The 16,683-nt window shown below is 41.5% G+C and overlaps 1 protein-coding gene across 3 annotated transcripts; it reads right to left on the bottom strand.

Annotated features, from left to right (window-relative positions):
* Positions 1-215: 215 nt before the first annotated feature.
* Positions 216-16,445, bottom strand: LOC110983626 (ATP-binding cassette sub-family C member 5-like). Of its 3 annotated transcripts, none has more exons than XM_087145265.1 (26): positions 16,279-16,445; positions 15,547-15,730; positions 13,637-13,975; positions 12,795-13,107; positions 12,352-12,585; positions 11,949-12,125; positions 11,439-11,586; positions 11,198-11,346; positions 10,920-11,027; positions 10,356-10,691; positions 10,104-10,235; positions 9,684-9,821; positions 8,993-9,196; positions 8,466-8,739; positions 7,983-8,182; positions 7,317-7,535; positions 6,987-7,116; positions 6,439-6,721; positions 6,036-6,225; positions 5,768-5,860; positions 5,136-5,325; positions 4,714-4,873; positions 4,425-4,503; positions 3,779-3,892; positions 3,153-3,317; positions 216-2,858 (listed from the first exon to the last, which is right to left on the bottom strand). In XM_087145265.1, exons 3-26 carry the CDS (start codon positions 13,741-13,743, stop codon positions 2,757-2,759), a joined length of 4,245 nt encoding a protein of 1,414 aa, XP_087001391.1. In that variant the 5' UTR covers positions 13,744-13,975; positions 15,547-15,730; positions 16,279-16,445; the 3' UTR covers positions 216-2,756. The 3 variants fall into 3 exon arrangements, with proteins under 3 accessions (XP_087001391.1, XP_022098723.2, XP_022098722.2); XM_022243031.2 differs by having other exon boundaries at positions 13,637-13,775; XM_022243030.2 differs by lacking the exon at positions 16,279-16,445 and having other exon boundaries at positions 13,637-13,775; positions 15,547-16,173.
* Between the last annotated feature and the right edge of the window lie 238 nt (positions 16,446-16,683).

Below are 16,683 nucleotides of genomic sequence, written 5' to 3'. Positions count from 1 at the left end.
TTCGGGATGTCACAATATCATCTCATACAGTGTCGTAAAGTCGCCTTTTTTTAGTATTTTACGAAGTTCTGCTGGGAGCCAAGCTGGTGATTTCGAGTTAAATTAATAAAAAGATATTGTACTTCATTGAGCTTATTACAGTGTAGAATTTTTACTTGATGGAGGTCTCCTAAATGAATGCTAGCAATAAAAGCCGAAAGACAAACAACTGCAAAGACGTCTTCGTCGAAAAAGGTGTTCAATATTATTTCTCAGATCATAGAAAATACGTTGGCTAGGCATGCTTTAAACATGTTTATCGTTATTATTCAAAAACGCTCCCTCTGGGTCATTGGCAAGACCACATAGTGGTACTGAGATTTCATTCAACTCCCCTCCCCAAAATAAGAAAAGAAAACAGAAAAAAAAAGAAATCCGACACGTTATCCTGACAGGAAAATGTGTCAGGTCAAAATCAACAACAGGTTTTATGTCAACTTCTTCCGGGGTCAATGAAACAGACAACAAAAGGTATTGTTATGATGTTATCACGTATAGTATTATGCAGCACCGTGGCATAGCAAAGAAGTTTCATTTTCTCTACGGCCTTTTACTTCATTTTGACCTTCCCATTTTTTTTACTGTAAGGAAAGGAAACAACTTGAAACATAGAGTAAATCTCTAACTCTATTACTAATATTATACGGCAGAAATCATTCAAAATAAATCTGATTCCAAGTTTGCTGTTTGGCACCAACGAGCAACGGGCTATTTATGTCCAATATTCAACTCAGAACAAGGTACATAGGGCCTAATACATTTTCGTGCATCACTGGTTACAAATATGGAGGAAGTACGCATGTGTAAATGGTACAGCATAATGTCACAGCATCAACCAAGGCAAGTGATTGGTCTCTTCCACTTCACACGTAGCTATCTTTCTTCCTTGCACCCTATGCAAGGCGTCCAAACGCACTTTTACAGCAATTAATGCAAATTCAAGGTTACACAGGCCAACGTGCACTAACACTGCACTAGCTAAAGAGACACGTTGCAGTGAAGATGAGCGTCTGGGTAGCGTTTTGAATGTTAAGTGTCGAAGTACACATCCAGTGTTGGTAGAGCTTATTTGCCAACACTATAACAATTATGGAACGCACACAGACGTCACCACACGCGAGGTGTGACCACTCGAGCTTAGAATTACGATGCCGGAAACCACGTACTCGGCTTACTTTGGCCGACTAACCTTTTACAAGTTCAGTGTTGGCCTGCATTTATTTCATACAGGAAACAACAAAGTCAAGTACCATTTTCTTCCTGAACTGGCGTTGGCCGATATCGATTTAATTTACTCGAACAGCAATATTCGACAAGTTTGCGTCACCAAAATACTGCCAAACGCCGGGAAAAAAGAACTAAACATTCCATATTTTGTTCATCCCTTCAGTGGTGTAAATTTGTGTCGGGGCATGGGGGAGGGGTGGGGAGTTGTGAGGGGGTTTATTTGCCCGACCATAGAAATAAAGGGGGGATTACACCATATGACACTACACGCCCATAGGGTGGATATTCATGATACAGATTTATACATCTGTAAAAATTACATTCATGCAGATCTTACATCAGAATGACATATTTATGGCTTTTTTCTGTTATTGTTCTCCCTTTGAGTGCTATTGAATTCATTTTGGTTGGTTGGGAAGCCTGACAAATTCTTTGCAATTCGTTTTAAGTTTTTCCCACCACGAAAAGTGGGGCATGATTCAATGGCCCATCCCGCGGTCAAAAAGTGGGCGATATATTCCCCACCCCCCGGTATTTACGCCGATGTAGGCCTACCTCACTTTATCATCAACATTATACTTCCTTAAACTACAACGTTCTCACTGATTATATACACTATGCACACTCTGAACGCCAAGTTCCACTGCTCCAAGTAATCGACGTACAAAAAGCTGTTAAAGCGCCCTCTGTCGGCAGAGTCCGGCAAAAGTCCTCCAAAATATTAATAAAAGCAGCTGCTTCATTTCCCCTTAATTTATAAAGTGCATTTACTTAATAAAAGATAGTATTATAACCAGAACTAGAATAAAGTCGAAGTCTGTGTAAATCAGCAATAATTGTTACATATAAACTTCAGAAGACACTAGTAAAATACTTGGTTACAGTGATGCAAGCTTAGAATTTAGTATTAAAACACATTAATTAAACCAAACTAAATCATTAAGAATAAGCCAAATATCAGCTAGCACCTGAATATGGTGACAAATAAAGAAATATTTCGATACTTAAAAACCGAAAAACTTCTAAGAACAATATTCCCTTTTATCCTGTAAACAAATCTTATTTAATATTTAACAACGCGTAGCAAAATCAAATTCAAATCACTTTCATATTCACCAACCTTCATTGCCTTGCGTATTAATCTTAAAGCATGAGCATAAAATCCAACGTCCATGACGTCAATTTCTGAGGAGTACAGAAATCTGGAAAAAATACAAAACTGTTCCACCAAAGGGAGAGAGAACTTTGCAGAAAACGGCAAATATATGGTAATAACAACTGAAGAAATACGCTAAACGAAACTAAACCTTGCCTATTCCCAATCGTTTAGTAAGTTCTGATCGATCTTTGCAAACTACTGTTTAGTTTAAAGCAGAGATCTCACCTTTTCCAAAGATTTTGATCTATGGCAGCGGGGTTTCAACTTTCCTCCAAGAGCGGTGATTTCCTCCAGGTCTTCATTTCCTTCCGAGAGATTCTTCTTTGTTTCATCAATCTAGATTGCCTTGGTTGGATTCAGCAGCAGCAAGCATCTTGTTGAAAAGGGAACCGGGATCAGACAGCAACACTTCCGGTTTGCCGAATTCAGATATCTGTTGATGATCAAAACTTTCAAGTTAGAAAAATAGATATTTAGATAGCGAAGCCTATTACTAGTGAACAAACTTACGGTCAAATACCCATAAAGGAAAAACACCAAAGATCTACAAATTTGGACTGATTCCCAGTATGATAAAAACTCTGATGAAAAAATCAGGACATGTCAAATTAGCTAACAGTAATTTTGATCATAATCTAGCGTAACGTCTTTAAATCTTCCGTCTTTTCTCTGTCCACCTGGACTGAGTTTGGGGCTCTTTGATGGACAGCGTGGCGGTCATACTTACTTGACCCTTGTCCATGACCATAATGCGATCGCAGTCCAGTACTGTGTTGAGTCTGTGCGCTATGATGAGCATAGTGCAATCTTTGAAGGCTTCACGTATCGTCTGTTGTATTAAGCTATCCGTCTCCGTGTCTATGGCAGCCGTGGCCTCGTCCATCAACAACACCTTCAGTTTGGTAGGTAAATATCAGAAATGACAAAAAATAATGATGAATGTTTCGGGGCTTTTGAAATTTGAAGTTATCCGAGAAAAGAAGTAAAAAGCCAAGAGATATCACTCTAAGGGTCTCTAATTTCGTTTATGCTCGTATAGGCCTTATGTTTTTACTCATTCACGTTCCGATTTTTCTACGAATTTTTGCACAACACTTGGATCAGTCCTGCTGTATGAAGTTAAACATTCTAAAGATTTCACATTTGGAAATCAATACACTAATTACTTTTTTACTTTTCAAGAAGGAACTTTATTTCTGTTCCAATAACAAACAAACACAAATAAACACAAATGTACACAAATTAAAAGATTAATTTTAAATTCATAAACAATACACTAATAAACTACAAAGAGAGAATGAAAACGGAGAAGCGGAAAATCACGAAAATGAAAATTTATTAATCTGTAAATACCTTGCTGTTTCGCAACAAGACACGTGCCATGCACATGAGTTGTCTCTCGCCAACAGAGAAGTTTTCACCATTTTCCGTCACTGGCGCCTGCAACTGGTTGTCCAATGCGCTGATCTGCAAGCACACATTGAAAACCCGAATTATAATGATAAGCAGAGAAGTATCAAACGAGATCAAAGTATTAAACGAGACGAATCTGAATGGGATAGACTCCAATGCGGTATTTTCTATTAGAGAGAAAAATCTGTATAGTGTAATTCGACCAGCAAAATCAGAAGCCATTTCTGTGGTGGCACAACGCTCGTGGACAGGTGGTACGCGCGCGTTACATGCTGCTTCGACCAACACGGTGTCGTGATTGCCAAATGCACGTGCGCGTCAAGCTGCGGAATGTGCGTGTGAGTGCGGTGCTACCGCAGTTATGACGTCTAATCGGATTAGTCTATAGAATATAATAGACCCATTGCAGTTGGTATTCGGTAATAGTTCCTTCAACATGGCAAGGAACCAATGAAAAAACTCGAGTGCAATCCCTGTATTTAATAAGTAAGATGACGTGATAGCTCACTGATCACAACTTGACCACAGGTTTAGAGGTTAACACCGTATCTTCTCCCAGTAGCCGCCATTGTTATACATTACTTACTGTTTGTTTGATATATGCTTTCTCCAGTGCATTCCAGATTTCTTCGTCCGAGTGCTGATTCAAAGGATCCAGATTAAATCTACAAAGGAGATCAAGTTGAAGTTTACATATGGAAAGTTAAATTTACTGATTTTTACTGGAAGCAAACATTCCAGAGCAGGCGAAATAATTTACACGCAAATGCCAAAGAGAACGTGTTTGGAGGTCACGATGAGCAGAGAAAAAGGCAGAGTTCATATTCTTGACACTTCATCAGCTGGCCCCAGTTATTGACTCCAAGGCCTATTACCTGACAGTTCCTGCAAACAACACGGGGTCCTGTGGTATGACGGAGAGTCTAGAGCGTAGATCATGGAGACCAAGGTTCGCTATGTTTACTCCATCTAGGAAAATCTCCCCCGCGGCGTTCTCCACCAGACGGAACAGGGACACGCCCAGAGAAGACTTCCCTGTTCAGAAAACACACGAAGTAATGAACCCACTGCATTGTCTGAATTCCTTTAGACCCTTGGTACAGCAACTTCAGGTTTCGACTCTGCTTTGCTTATCATATCCCAATATCAGTGTAATTTGTAATACACTTGACTACTCAGTCTGTTACTTTGTTAACAACGTTGAAATGCTGTGGCATGCAGTGTAGCTACGCCAAATGAGGGCCATGCATACGTTAACCTGTTAACCACATTATGCTTTACTGTTATAACTGCGCACCTGAGCCGGTCCTTCCCACAATGCCTATCTTCTCCCTGGGACGGATGTGACACATGATGCCTTTCAAGACCAGTGGCAGGCCGGGACGGTATCTCATCTTAACCTGCTGCAACTGAAGGTCTCCATTGGCCGGCCAGGAATCGTCGGGTCGAGTGGACGGTATACAAGCATCCGCCTCCGACGGGGTTTTCTGACGTTGAGAGTGATTGCAACATTGGCATTTAAAACCACTAGGGGGCCTATAAGAATCTTCAAATATTTTTTAAAACAAATATACGGGATACAAAATGTAAAGTATGCTAGATATTCAAGAACTAGATATCCAAGAATAATCATAACGGGCTTTAAGTTATCAAAGACATAGTTTTTGTCAGGTTAAAGGATAGAATATAATGGAGCTAGCAAAGACACGCTTAACCAGCCACTTATAGATGAACCAACCCACAGACTATTGAAAAAGGCTAATAGAACAACCAAAAGAGCAAACTAGAGCCAGAAAATTGGATCAACAAATTACCCATTAAACCAAATATATACAAGAGGCCACTGAAATGTTGTAACTTGAAAAACAGAACAGCAGGCAGAAAAACATCAGATGCATCAGCAACTGTACAATTGGGCTGGTCAGATACCTCGATATACTCCAGCATTCTCTCCACTGAGATGAAGGAACTCTCTGTTTGCGTACAAGAAACAACCACTTGTTGAAGCAGACCTCCACATACCTGTTACAGAAAAAAAAAACCACCAAGGCAAATAATTTTTTAATTAATTGCAGTTCTCAAAATAAATTGATGCATAACCGAACACAGAATTGAAGTAGACTTGTCACTTCTTTGCCTCTTGGCTTTTGAAAATTGCCAAAATGCTGAGTTACATCAAGTTTGGTTAATTGCTTACTGCGACTGCTTGGTATAGCGCCATTGCCGCCATTGCCGTGGACAAGATCTTGTCTTTACTAAGCAGAACAAGCAGCGTCAATACACCGACTAACACGGCTGCCATAAGGTCCATTCGCACGGCCACCCATCTGGGAGCCATGGTGAACATCTGTAACATGTGGGTATTGACGTTCAACAGCTCCTCGAACCTACAGATAGGGAGAATGGTGAACTACATTTACCAATCCAAATGCGGCACAGCATCTAACTTCCTGTGAAACATCGCTAAAAAAATCCATAGTTAAATAAAGGTTCCAAAATATATAGCATGATCAAAATAAATGCGCTTCTTTTAATTTACAAAACACATAATTACAAACCGGAAAACAAAAGGCATAATATACCCCATGTGACACACAAACCTGGCGGTAAATCGGCTCTCCTGCCCGTATGCCCTGATGGTAACCAACCCCTGCATAGTAGCCGAGATATGCGACACCAGCTTGGACCTGCTGGTGTTGTCGTACCGCTTGACTTCACAGTAGCCCTTCCTGAACATGACGTAAAAGACTAAGCCGGCCAGTAATCCCAAGACCAGAGCGATGAGATATTGAGGCAAGACAACCGCAATGATGACTTGCATAAGGATGACAATACTGATGAAGATGAGACACTGCATCACATTGGTAGGGAGTAGCACATCGACTGCAGCAAGATGGCAGAAAATGTCATGCAATGAGACATTACACACAGAATAACAGTGACAAAGCAATGTTAGATTTAACACCAGCTGTGTTATATTAACACTGGCATTGTATTTCCGAAAACAGAACCTTGGAAGACAAGGTTATCAAATATTTCTCTTTTATTTCATTAATCCAACTTATTTTCTGTATTAAACGTGAGTGCACTGCAAGTTGATGATTTGGTATCTGATTTGGTGTCTGTGACTTTTTTATTTGTACATTACCTTCATCCATGTCCTTGGAGAACCTGTTGAGTACGCGACCCAGCGGCGTTGTGTCAAAGAACGACATAGGACAACGCATGATCTTACGGAGAAGGCATTCATGTATACGTGTGGTTGCACGGATAACGGTCTAGAATGAAACAGACACAGCGTTATGGGTGACAATCGTTTAAGAACTGGTGCTCTAAATGAGAAAAGCATTGAGCAAGCGGTACATGTTACATTTATATAATCATCTGATGGTTGCGTTGAAAGATATAAATCAAAATGGGAGGATTCAAGAAAGTTAGGGTCAAAGACAGCAGCCAAAATTTTATTTTATTAACATACCGCGATGAACACTATGCAGGTAATACCAAGTATAATCAGCGACAGAAAGAATATCCCAATATAGACCAACACAAAGAAGGTCATGGGATCGTCTTTCTTAGGATCAGCTGGATATGGAGAGTCCTCGGAACCGTCGCTGTATGGGTACTCGAACAACTCGTATGTGAGGGACTTATAGGCTGGTCCACGTGATTCAGATGCATTTGTGAAAATAGTCTCCTGTGGAGCAGATGTATAACACTCGTTTATTAGAGAGAAAATCACATCCGTTTTACTTAGAATAAAGAATTGTCGTATGTTTTTGAATTCACTTATTAGCAATTGATTAGTGATAATTTTTTATTGCCTCGGACTTGTTTTATTTCTTGTTTCTGACAGATGCACGCCGTGTGTCTATTTTTGCCGGTTATTTTATCACAAGTTTGAACTTTTTGCGTTGAAATTTGATCATCTGAGATTTATTTGCAAATTTCAAAGATTTCATTGTCATTATAACAGTTACACTATGTGCCTTCATTGGGGTTCCTTTGCACCTCAAACCACCCACAACCCTTATTAACTTTTTTTTTTCAAATTGCAAGTGACAAGTCTGAGAATTAGACTTGTTATTGCCGATACGTATGGCCATCAGTCTGTGTTCTTAGGCAGTTATCTCCTTCCACCTACCGTTTGATTTCTCCACATAATGGTCTCCTGTATCCAAATGGACAGCCACACACTCGTGGAGATGCTAACCAACATCGACAGGAAAATGAGTAGGACATTGATGATGGCAAGGCAAGGCCCACCAGCGTAGTGGACGAATTTCCGGTAGATAGCAAACGCTACCATCCCACTACCTCGATCTTCCTCGTTCATCAATTTGACTGGAAGTATATGCGTTAAAATCATCGAGTTAACTCCATGAAAGCGTCCTCACGAAAATAACCAATTTGTCAGTAAGCTAAAGAAATCGATCATAACGAGGCTCAAGCCAAGGACCCCTATACAGTGCAATCCAAGCGCTACCCAAATGATCTTTTTCTCTGATGTAACCAGTAAACATTCAAAAGTGCTTAAATATTACTTTCTAAACCGTTACAATGATTCATTTGATAAAGCAATATTTCAATATATTCTAAAGCCTCGGTTTGATGTATAGAGACTTACCAATTTCGTTTGTGTAATCCACAGGTTTTTCTTTTCCGCTCTCTATTATGCCATTAATATCAGTCCCTTCCTCGCTGTCTGTATTAATGACCACGCCACTCGGGGACGCTGGACCGTCGACCCCACTAGTCCCGTTCACGCCTTCCCCTTTACCGTGGAACGTGTCAATCAGCCGGGCATATTCGCCGCCAGCCGCCATCAGGTCTTCGTGCGTTCCTTGCTCGGCGATTGTACCGTCTCGCATCAACACCACGTAGTCGCAATCACGGAGATACTAAAAGAACACAGACATTAAGACCCAAAAATTACGGTCACGATTCCAAAGACGAAAGCTCGAAAAATGCAAACTATCATCAAGTGCGCCAATTCCAGGGACGATCGACCAAATTCACAATCATGGATCCAAAAACTAACGTAGTTTGTTTGCAATCATTAAAGATTTAGTTGCCATACAACATCCACTCACCCCCTTCGTATCTTCGTTAATTCTATACCAAGAAAGAAAAAGTAAACAAAGCTCATCTTACCTGGAGTTGATGGGAAACAAAAAGAATTGTCTTTCCCCTCAGAGCTCCCCGGATGCAGTGGGTAAATATGTGCTTGCCAACGTGTGCATCTACGGCACTGAGAGGGTCGTCAAGGAGATAGATGTCTCTATCTGAGTAATAAGCCCGAGCCAGACTGATACGTTGCTTCTGACCACCGCTCACGTTCACTCCTCTCTCACCAATCTAATACCAGATGTCAACATGCATCAGTACGGGTAAAAAGTCTGAGTACAAGTTTTGATTTACAAATAGACTGAACCCGCAGTCTCTAATAATCTGTTAGGACGAGCACGTGGCCTAGTGGTTAGTGTGATCACACGGCTTGCAGTTGGAATCCCGCAGCTTGGCAAATACTGCGACTTTGGGTAAGCTGCTTTATTCCGTTTTACCTCTATCCATCAAGCTTAAATCAGTAAATGGGTATCGTACCGTCTTTTCCTTCCTTTATGGTTTTTGTCAACTGTTTGTACCTGAAATGGCTGCACTAAGGTGCACACTCGCTGGGAAGTAGAGACGGTCTTAGGGGAGCAGCGGGGATGCATCTTGATCAACTCTTACAATAGATGCGCAATCTAAACACGTTTATTGTAACTATAGAATGATATGCATGTACTTCTTTCAGACGTGAAGATCCCTCAATTGACACCAGCCCTGGGATTTTGGAATATACCTCTGTCATATCTCCATCTGACATGATCTCCAAGTCTCTCTCTAAGCAGCAGGAGAAGATTGCTTGCTGGTATCGCGCCTTATCGAAGGGCTCACCGAAAAGAATATTGTCTTGGATTGTTGCATTCATTATCCAAGCCTGAGAATGAAATCAGATTACGACCACGATTAAAAATAATTCATGAAATTATTTTGTGCACAAACTCTATTTAACAAGGATTTTGCACAGGCCCTTTACTTTTGTTTGAGATTTAATTACTTCAAAAATACTCAGTGAGTTGGAAGCCTTACATTTGTACGAACTGTAATTCGTATTTCTCTTTAAGGTGTCGAAAAATTTTCCACTATTCTCAAAGCCTAGGCCAGGCGAACTTTTTCTTTACAACAATGGGAGCAAATAGAACTTTGAACTGCAACTAACCTGTTGTGATGCGTAAGCGAATGTACCGTCTAACGCTACGATACCACCCATTAAGTTCATCTGGTCTAAGACGCTAGACAGTAGGGAGCTCTTGCCACTACCCACGGCGCCACAGATACCAATGAGATGAGACTGAGTAAAGAAACCATGACGTGAGGTACATGTCGAAATTTTATATATGAAATTTTTCTTCTAAATTGGATAAGAGTTCCTACAGGACAAAATTTCATAGGATACCAAGCTTAGGCATACCTTAGGAACGACGAGACTGATATCTCTAAGGACTGGTGTGCGGATGGGTGCAAGGGTGTCTTTGTCGAGTAGGTTATCTGAGACATTGGGTTCCCACATCGTTTCATCCCCACAATCCTCGTTTTTCTCTTTGTTTCGACTCGCACCATCTTCTGTGTTTCTCACCATCAGCGTGTATTTGCTGTTGGCATTCACTTCTTCCCGTGTTTTGGTTGACGTAGCAGTAGTTTGGGGCGGAGCGTCCCAGCTGAATGAGGCGTTGGTTAAAACGAGGGCGTGGTCTGAATCAGCGGGGACGCCCCACTTCTGATTGACTTCTTTCATCAGTAAAATTGGCTAAAGTCAAGACATAAGAAAACATATATAGAATATGACTAACAAAATATCACCGGAGAATCGCTGGAGGAGGTTGAGTCCATGTCGGCCCCACGTTTCACGGTGTTCTTTATATTGTACGAAATCGCACCTCCTTCATGGTGGAATGACGTTATATTCAGTATTTTGTACAGCCAGTCGCTGTAACCCCTTCACAAGAAATAAGAAGCTCTGTAAAATGAGGCGTACCTGAATTCTTTGAACGGATACCACCGACTCTGTGATTGGCTTAAGTGCCATCGGCATGATGTACATGATTGTCGACAAGGAACCAAACAACTGCATCAGTGTGAAAGCCTGTCAAGAGAAATGATACAACCCTTTTGGAATGCAACGTATAACTCCAAATACCACGGTGTTCATGACTCTCCTACTCAGGAAAAAGCAGTTTACCAACGAAAAGGTCATGTGATGCTTATTTCTAGCAAAACGAAACAGTTTGTTCCCGTGAGACAAACTAAGCTCACCTGTGCTGCCGTGATATCACTTCCCATCAACTTGTAACAGATAGCAGTGGTAAGGATGACAGCTGGACAGACAGACAGAGCCAAGCCCAGGGTGTAGCTTGAGAGGTAACCCGATCTCTGAAGCTGGCTTCGCTCTTTCTTGCGGATTTCTGATTGAGAAAACAACACATGAGACACCCAAAAGGGCATTTTACGTCCAGTACAGTTCGTACAACGCCCTAAGATGTATTTGATACGTTACCTGTTATGTTTTGTTGAAAAGACTCCTCCCAGGCATACATCTTGATCAGTTTGATGCAGTTCAGTACTTCGTTCAGCATGCGAGTCCTGCGATCAGTATACACCACGCACTTCTGACGAGTCCGTACGTTGAGCTTCGCAAGGCACGTCTGTAATAACGTGCATTAATAAGAAGGCATAAGGAGAAAGAATGAATTGACCGCTGTTTGCTAGGTTCCTATCACTGAACGAATTTTAGCAAGAAACTCTACGCACTGTCTTGAAATTTAAAAGCTTTCACAAAATATAACCCTGTTCTGATGGAAGAAAACATTTATCAATGTTCCATTCCATGTTTTTTGTTATATGCAAGGTGAAATTCGGAGTCTCGCTTTCAATAATGTTCTTTCAGATCAGCCACTCAAGGCTAAGAGCCATGGATATCTCCTTTTCCAACCCGAAAGTTAAAACGCCTTTGAAAAGGCTACACTGACGCACAGGTGAAACCGGGCAACAAAAAGATAACCCAAACCTGGAAAGCAAAGACAATGATGAGCATCGCTATTCCTGCCAACGTGGGAACGATCCCGACGACCAACACACACCCAACCAGAATAAGTAGAACGACCAATGGGAAGGCAATGAGGATTGGGCCGAAGATTGTTGCATCAAACAGCCGCTGCATGTCGTTCACGCAAATATTCACCATCTACAGGGTGGGAATGGATAAGTTTGTCCAATCGTTTAGCATGGAACAGACGTGGCTCTACTATGTACCGGTACATATCATTTTGTCACGCTCCAAATACTTTGTTAACACTTTGTTTTGACATGCATGAACGAAGTGTGCAGCATCGTATAAGTTTATAGGTCAATCTCAACAACTTGGAGGAAATTGTTTATGCCAAAGAAAGCATTTTTCTTTTTAGGTCTACCTCTCCCACTGACACTTCTGATGTGTTGCGAAGCCTGGACACCTTTTTGTACAAGGTCAGCATGAGGGCATTGCGCACGCGCACTGCAGTACGGATGCTGGAGTACCACATGAAGTTCATCCCGATCACACGTAACGCTGTAGAGCCGAAGATAGAGAATGCCAATGCAACACTGTAGCCGATGGAGTTACCGGCTGTCTCCATATAGATGATGGCGGTGTAAAGTACATACGCCTGTGGGAGAAAGCTCAGAAACATCAGCTATCACTTTTGATGTCTGAAAAGTGAACAACACTTGGAATATGACAAAAACGTCTAATGTGTCATATTAAGCGTAAACATTCGTTATTATTTTTCGATGGATTTAGATGAGTTTGTTCCATATAGGACCAAATTTGTAATGGTTGTCTGTGGTAAAGGGTGTAAATCATTTGTTTCCTCACAGTTAATAGAAATCCACTGCTCAGACCAATCACCAGTATCCCGGAGGCGGTCAAAAAACGGGTCCGGATGAACCTGAAGATGACTCGTTTAAGTGAGACATCTTTCTCTGTCCGCCCGTCTGTCTCGTTTCTCCATAGTCGTTCAAATCTGTCGCAGTTAACAACAGCCGCGTCCCTGTCGGACATCAGCCTCTTGAGGGCGTCTTCCGTGATGCCCCTTCGCAAGTTGGCCTTCCAGAAGATGCCAGTCAAGAAGGAGTAGACCAGAGTACCAAGTAAACCGGTCGTGTCCATGGCACTCCTGGTCTCATGACTGCTCAAATAAAAAAAATGGGAATCAGATCTGTAGGCCAAGATTATGGAAAGGTACATGTATATTCCTCCCAAACTGGTGATTCATGAATTTAGAAGAGCAACTTTTTATACCTCTCAGTGATGTAAACCTCCCCAGAAAAAAAGGTCTATTCTTTTCTCAAAAAGTCACATAAAGTCTCGAAACAGTTGTTGAAAAGATAACATGTACTACTTTTCCTCGTCAAAACCATTAGGTTGAGTACTGGTTTCATAAGTGTAACTTGTAATCGTTGGGTGGGGGAGGCTGGTGGCGCCCTTTTTAACTCTACCAATGATTTCATTCGAAATCATTTGTGTACTGGACTTTGTCTGCCTCAAATCGCCCCACTTTTGGGATGTAATCGAGACCTGTGACTTCTTGCATAATTTCCACACCTTGACATCCTAAGCAGAGTGCTGAAAGCGACTTTACAGATTTTTGCTCAAGGATAAAATTGACAAACCGGTCCCGAGAGGGCACTTTTTGATGTCATGGATAGGGTCCATACCTGGAGCAGGGCCTAACCGGTAGAAGAACCTTCAGCGTGTCCATTTTCTTCTCTCTTCCATCCCTTCTCGAGTGATAACCTGGACGTCGAGTCTCGGTTCTGCTCATGATCGTTGCTAGCTAGGTTATGGTTTCCTTGACTGTAAAATATCAATACGGACATTTCACAATCGCGCACCTCCAACAAATTGCAAAGCCTTGGCCAATTCCAAGCACAATGCGCGAAATCTGTCGACCCAATGTGCGTTTGGAAAGCGGTCGACAGATTTCATGGAACGAGCTGTGATAATCAACAACAGTCACTGGAGTACTTTGGAGCAGTCCACCGAGAGGTTTTGTTCTGTAAGAGGGAATGTAAAGCACGACTAGAAAAACAGTCCAGTATGATTTTAGACACAACCATGTATGTTCAATTCTTTGAAGGAAATGAGAGAGCGATGGTATAGCCTGCATACAGTAAGTCATATTTAAAACCATATTCTCGCTGGTAGGAACATTTTCCTTGATATAGTTAGACACATAAAAAACTCGAGAGGTATACGGTTTGTTCCGAGACATGGGCAGGTTAACTTGTGCTGGTACAAAAATAGTACTCAGGCCAAGAAATAATGTGCGGATGCGTATGTACCGGACATTCGCTATGAGCTCAAGAAAAAGTCTATCGTTAAAATTTAGCAACCAGAAATTCTCAAGTAGTGAATTTCACCAGCAACATCGAAACCGGGTTGGATATAGAATTTCCCAGCCCGGTCCATATTTTGAATATAGAGTAACTGTTGTTCGTTGATCCTCTCCTGCCACATCAGGGTTTTTCTTCGAGTTCTTTGCAATTTCTCCCTTCTGATAAAATTCGATCTCTGGCTGATGACTACCCTTGGTCAGAATATGGGTCGTTTGGTGATTTTTCTGCCATATAAATGGCAGCACAGCAAGCTTGTTCACGGCGGATTGATATTTACATGAAAGCAGAAAAACAAACAGCATTTCGCCTTTAAATTTTGTGCAGAAAACATCTGTAAGATGCGTGTTCGAAAACGGTTATTTTTCCGCATTTATCCTTTTCACTATAACAAGACTACCTCCGAGGCGGTTTTTTTTTTACTCCGTCAAGGACTGGCCCTGGCTGATATGACTGAACTAAAACCTCTCTCTCTGCTGATTTATTCAGGCTGTTTTTAGTTGAGCTTTGAACACCACTTGTGAAATCCAACCCAATTGCATCTTTCCTTATTCTGGCACAGGCCCACTGCCATAAACATCCATGGACAAAGCGGTGTTCTCTGTGTGGAGCTTCTGCTATTGTTGTGCCTTCTCATGACAAGAATAGACTGACCATAATGGTTTTTAGAATTGTATAGGGGCAGGCCCTTCGTTACTCCCGGTAAGGCTTTCTTGTAGTGAGGGAAATGACACGGTCTTGTTTTTGTATACGGTGCTTTCATGATCATATCCAATGTAAAGTGTTTTAGTGGTTGTCGGAGGTCTTTCATCTCTCGTCTGCGGATCAATCCCGCGAGATCATGACAATAACACGGAGATAAATTAACCCAATGAAATATTCCCTTCCATGTTTGTTTTTGCTTTCGAACTTATACCATTATAGCTTATTGTTGCTAAACACTGAGCCATGCTAAACGACAAAATATATTCATGTAGTGTTATATTACCGACTGACATAATAAATATTCCAGTTTTGAAGAAGATGACAAAGGCGCATGCACCGGTATCAAGTTCTTACAACCAGCTAATGGTCTAGGTGAGCTTTATTCAGGAAAGAGTTCATCATTTTGTACATCAAGTTGCAGGTCCAAACTAGCTACAGCACTGGACATGATGACGATGTTGACTGTTTTTCGTAAATAACATTCCACATTTCAGCCCAACACTGTTGCAATAAAAGAAGGTACTTACTTTCTTCACAGCTCGGAATGTAAGGACCCTGACACGATGACGGGCACTTGCAATGTTTGGCGTCAGATCAGACAGTGAGTTTGCGTTTGTTTCTCCGTGAATAAACAAGACATAAGCTTTATCGATTCCTCTTCACGAACGATTATTTCATCTCAAAATCAGGATCGAAACCTTTCAAGAACGTCTGGAATAGAAACAGAAGGTAACGAAGTAAATGGATGCTGGATCGTACGTTAGGAAATCGTGACCATCTACAGTGACACACATGCGTTGCGCTCGAGGCATAATCGATCCTGGAGAACTATGATTCGTGCGTAAATGAAGTGGCAGGGAAAGCCAGTTGTATGTAAATTCACTCGATACACTTAACCCATACTGCCTTGCTTATTGATGATCACTCTAGCGTGACACTGTCCGTGATGATCCGAATGAATTGCACGACTGAAAGGCTAGGGCCTAAGGATAAGACTAGACCTATTCAGAGTCTCATAATCTAGCCTTCCGTCCAACAGCCCTGAGCTGAGCCTGGCAAGCAAAAACAAGTGGAAATGGAAAGTTGGCCTCAGCATAGCGCCAAAGGACAATTGTCAATTCCAATATTTTCCTTGGACAGCACAGGCCGGACACCAACCAGTTGTGTGCTTCGAGTTGAATCTAATTATGTACACGGTACATAGGCCCGTGTACGGTGTACACAGCCTCACGTCATAAAACTTGAGTAGCATTACTCACCTAGCAAAGCGTAAGCTTATTACCTGTCAACCGATCTCATCAAAACCTGATGGTAGTTGGCATCATATACGAGTTTACACGAGACCCTAATCTGAAGCTATTTAGAGCATTATGTTAATAATATTTCCTTTTGTCGACGCCAGTCGCCATCAATATCACAGTGTACGACTTGGCGCGTAATTATGTAAAATACGAACGAACTTTTTAATTAATATTCATTTTGGATTGAGGGCGCTATATCTCCTTCAACTTGCAAGTTCATGAGTTAGCAAAAGAGACATATTTTGAGATGTAGGCTGAAGTGGGTGAAGCATTTTTCACACTAGTCTTCAAAATAAGGTATGTGTTGCTGACCCTCAAGTACTGCATGTTCTACAGATTTGGTGAATGTAGGGTTGGTTGCGG

The sequence above is a fragment of the Acanthaster planci genome, linkage group LG14, assembly GCF_054643075.1.
Source record: "Acanthaster planci isolate LZ-2023a linkage group LG14, COTS_SCS, whole genome shotgun sequence".
Taxonomy (NCBI): Eukaryota; Metazoa; Echinodermata; class Asteroidea; order Valvatida; family Acanthasteridae; genus Acanthaster; species Acanthaster planci.
Note: the sequence above shows the minus strand (reverse complement) of the source record. Positions and strands in the feature narration are given on the sequence as shown.

Excerpts from the sequence above, each read along its gene's own strand:
- LOC110983626 (XM_087145265.1), bottom strand. The coding sequence starts at position 13,743 with ATGAGCAGAACCGAGACTCGACGTCCAGGTTATCACTCGAGAAGGGAT. Across the intron at positions 10,692-10,919 it reads TATCCGTTCAAAGAATTCAG|CCAATTTTACTGATGAAAGA; the intron begins GTACGCCTCATT and ends TCTTGACTTTAG. Across the intron at positions 7,536-7,982 it reads TTATGTGGAGAAATCAAACG|GAGACTATTTTCACAAATGC; the intron begins GTAGGTGGAAGG and ends TCTGCTCCACAG.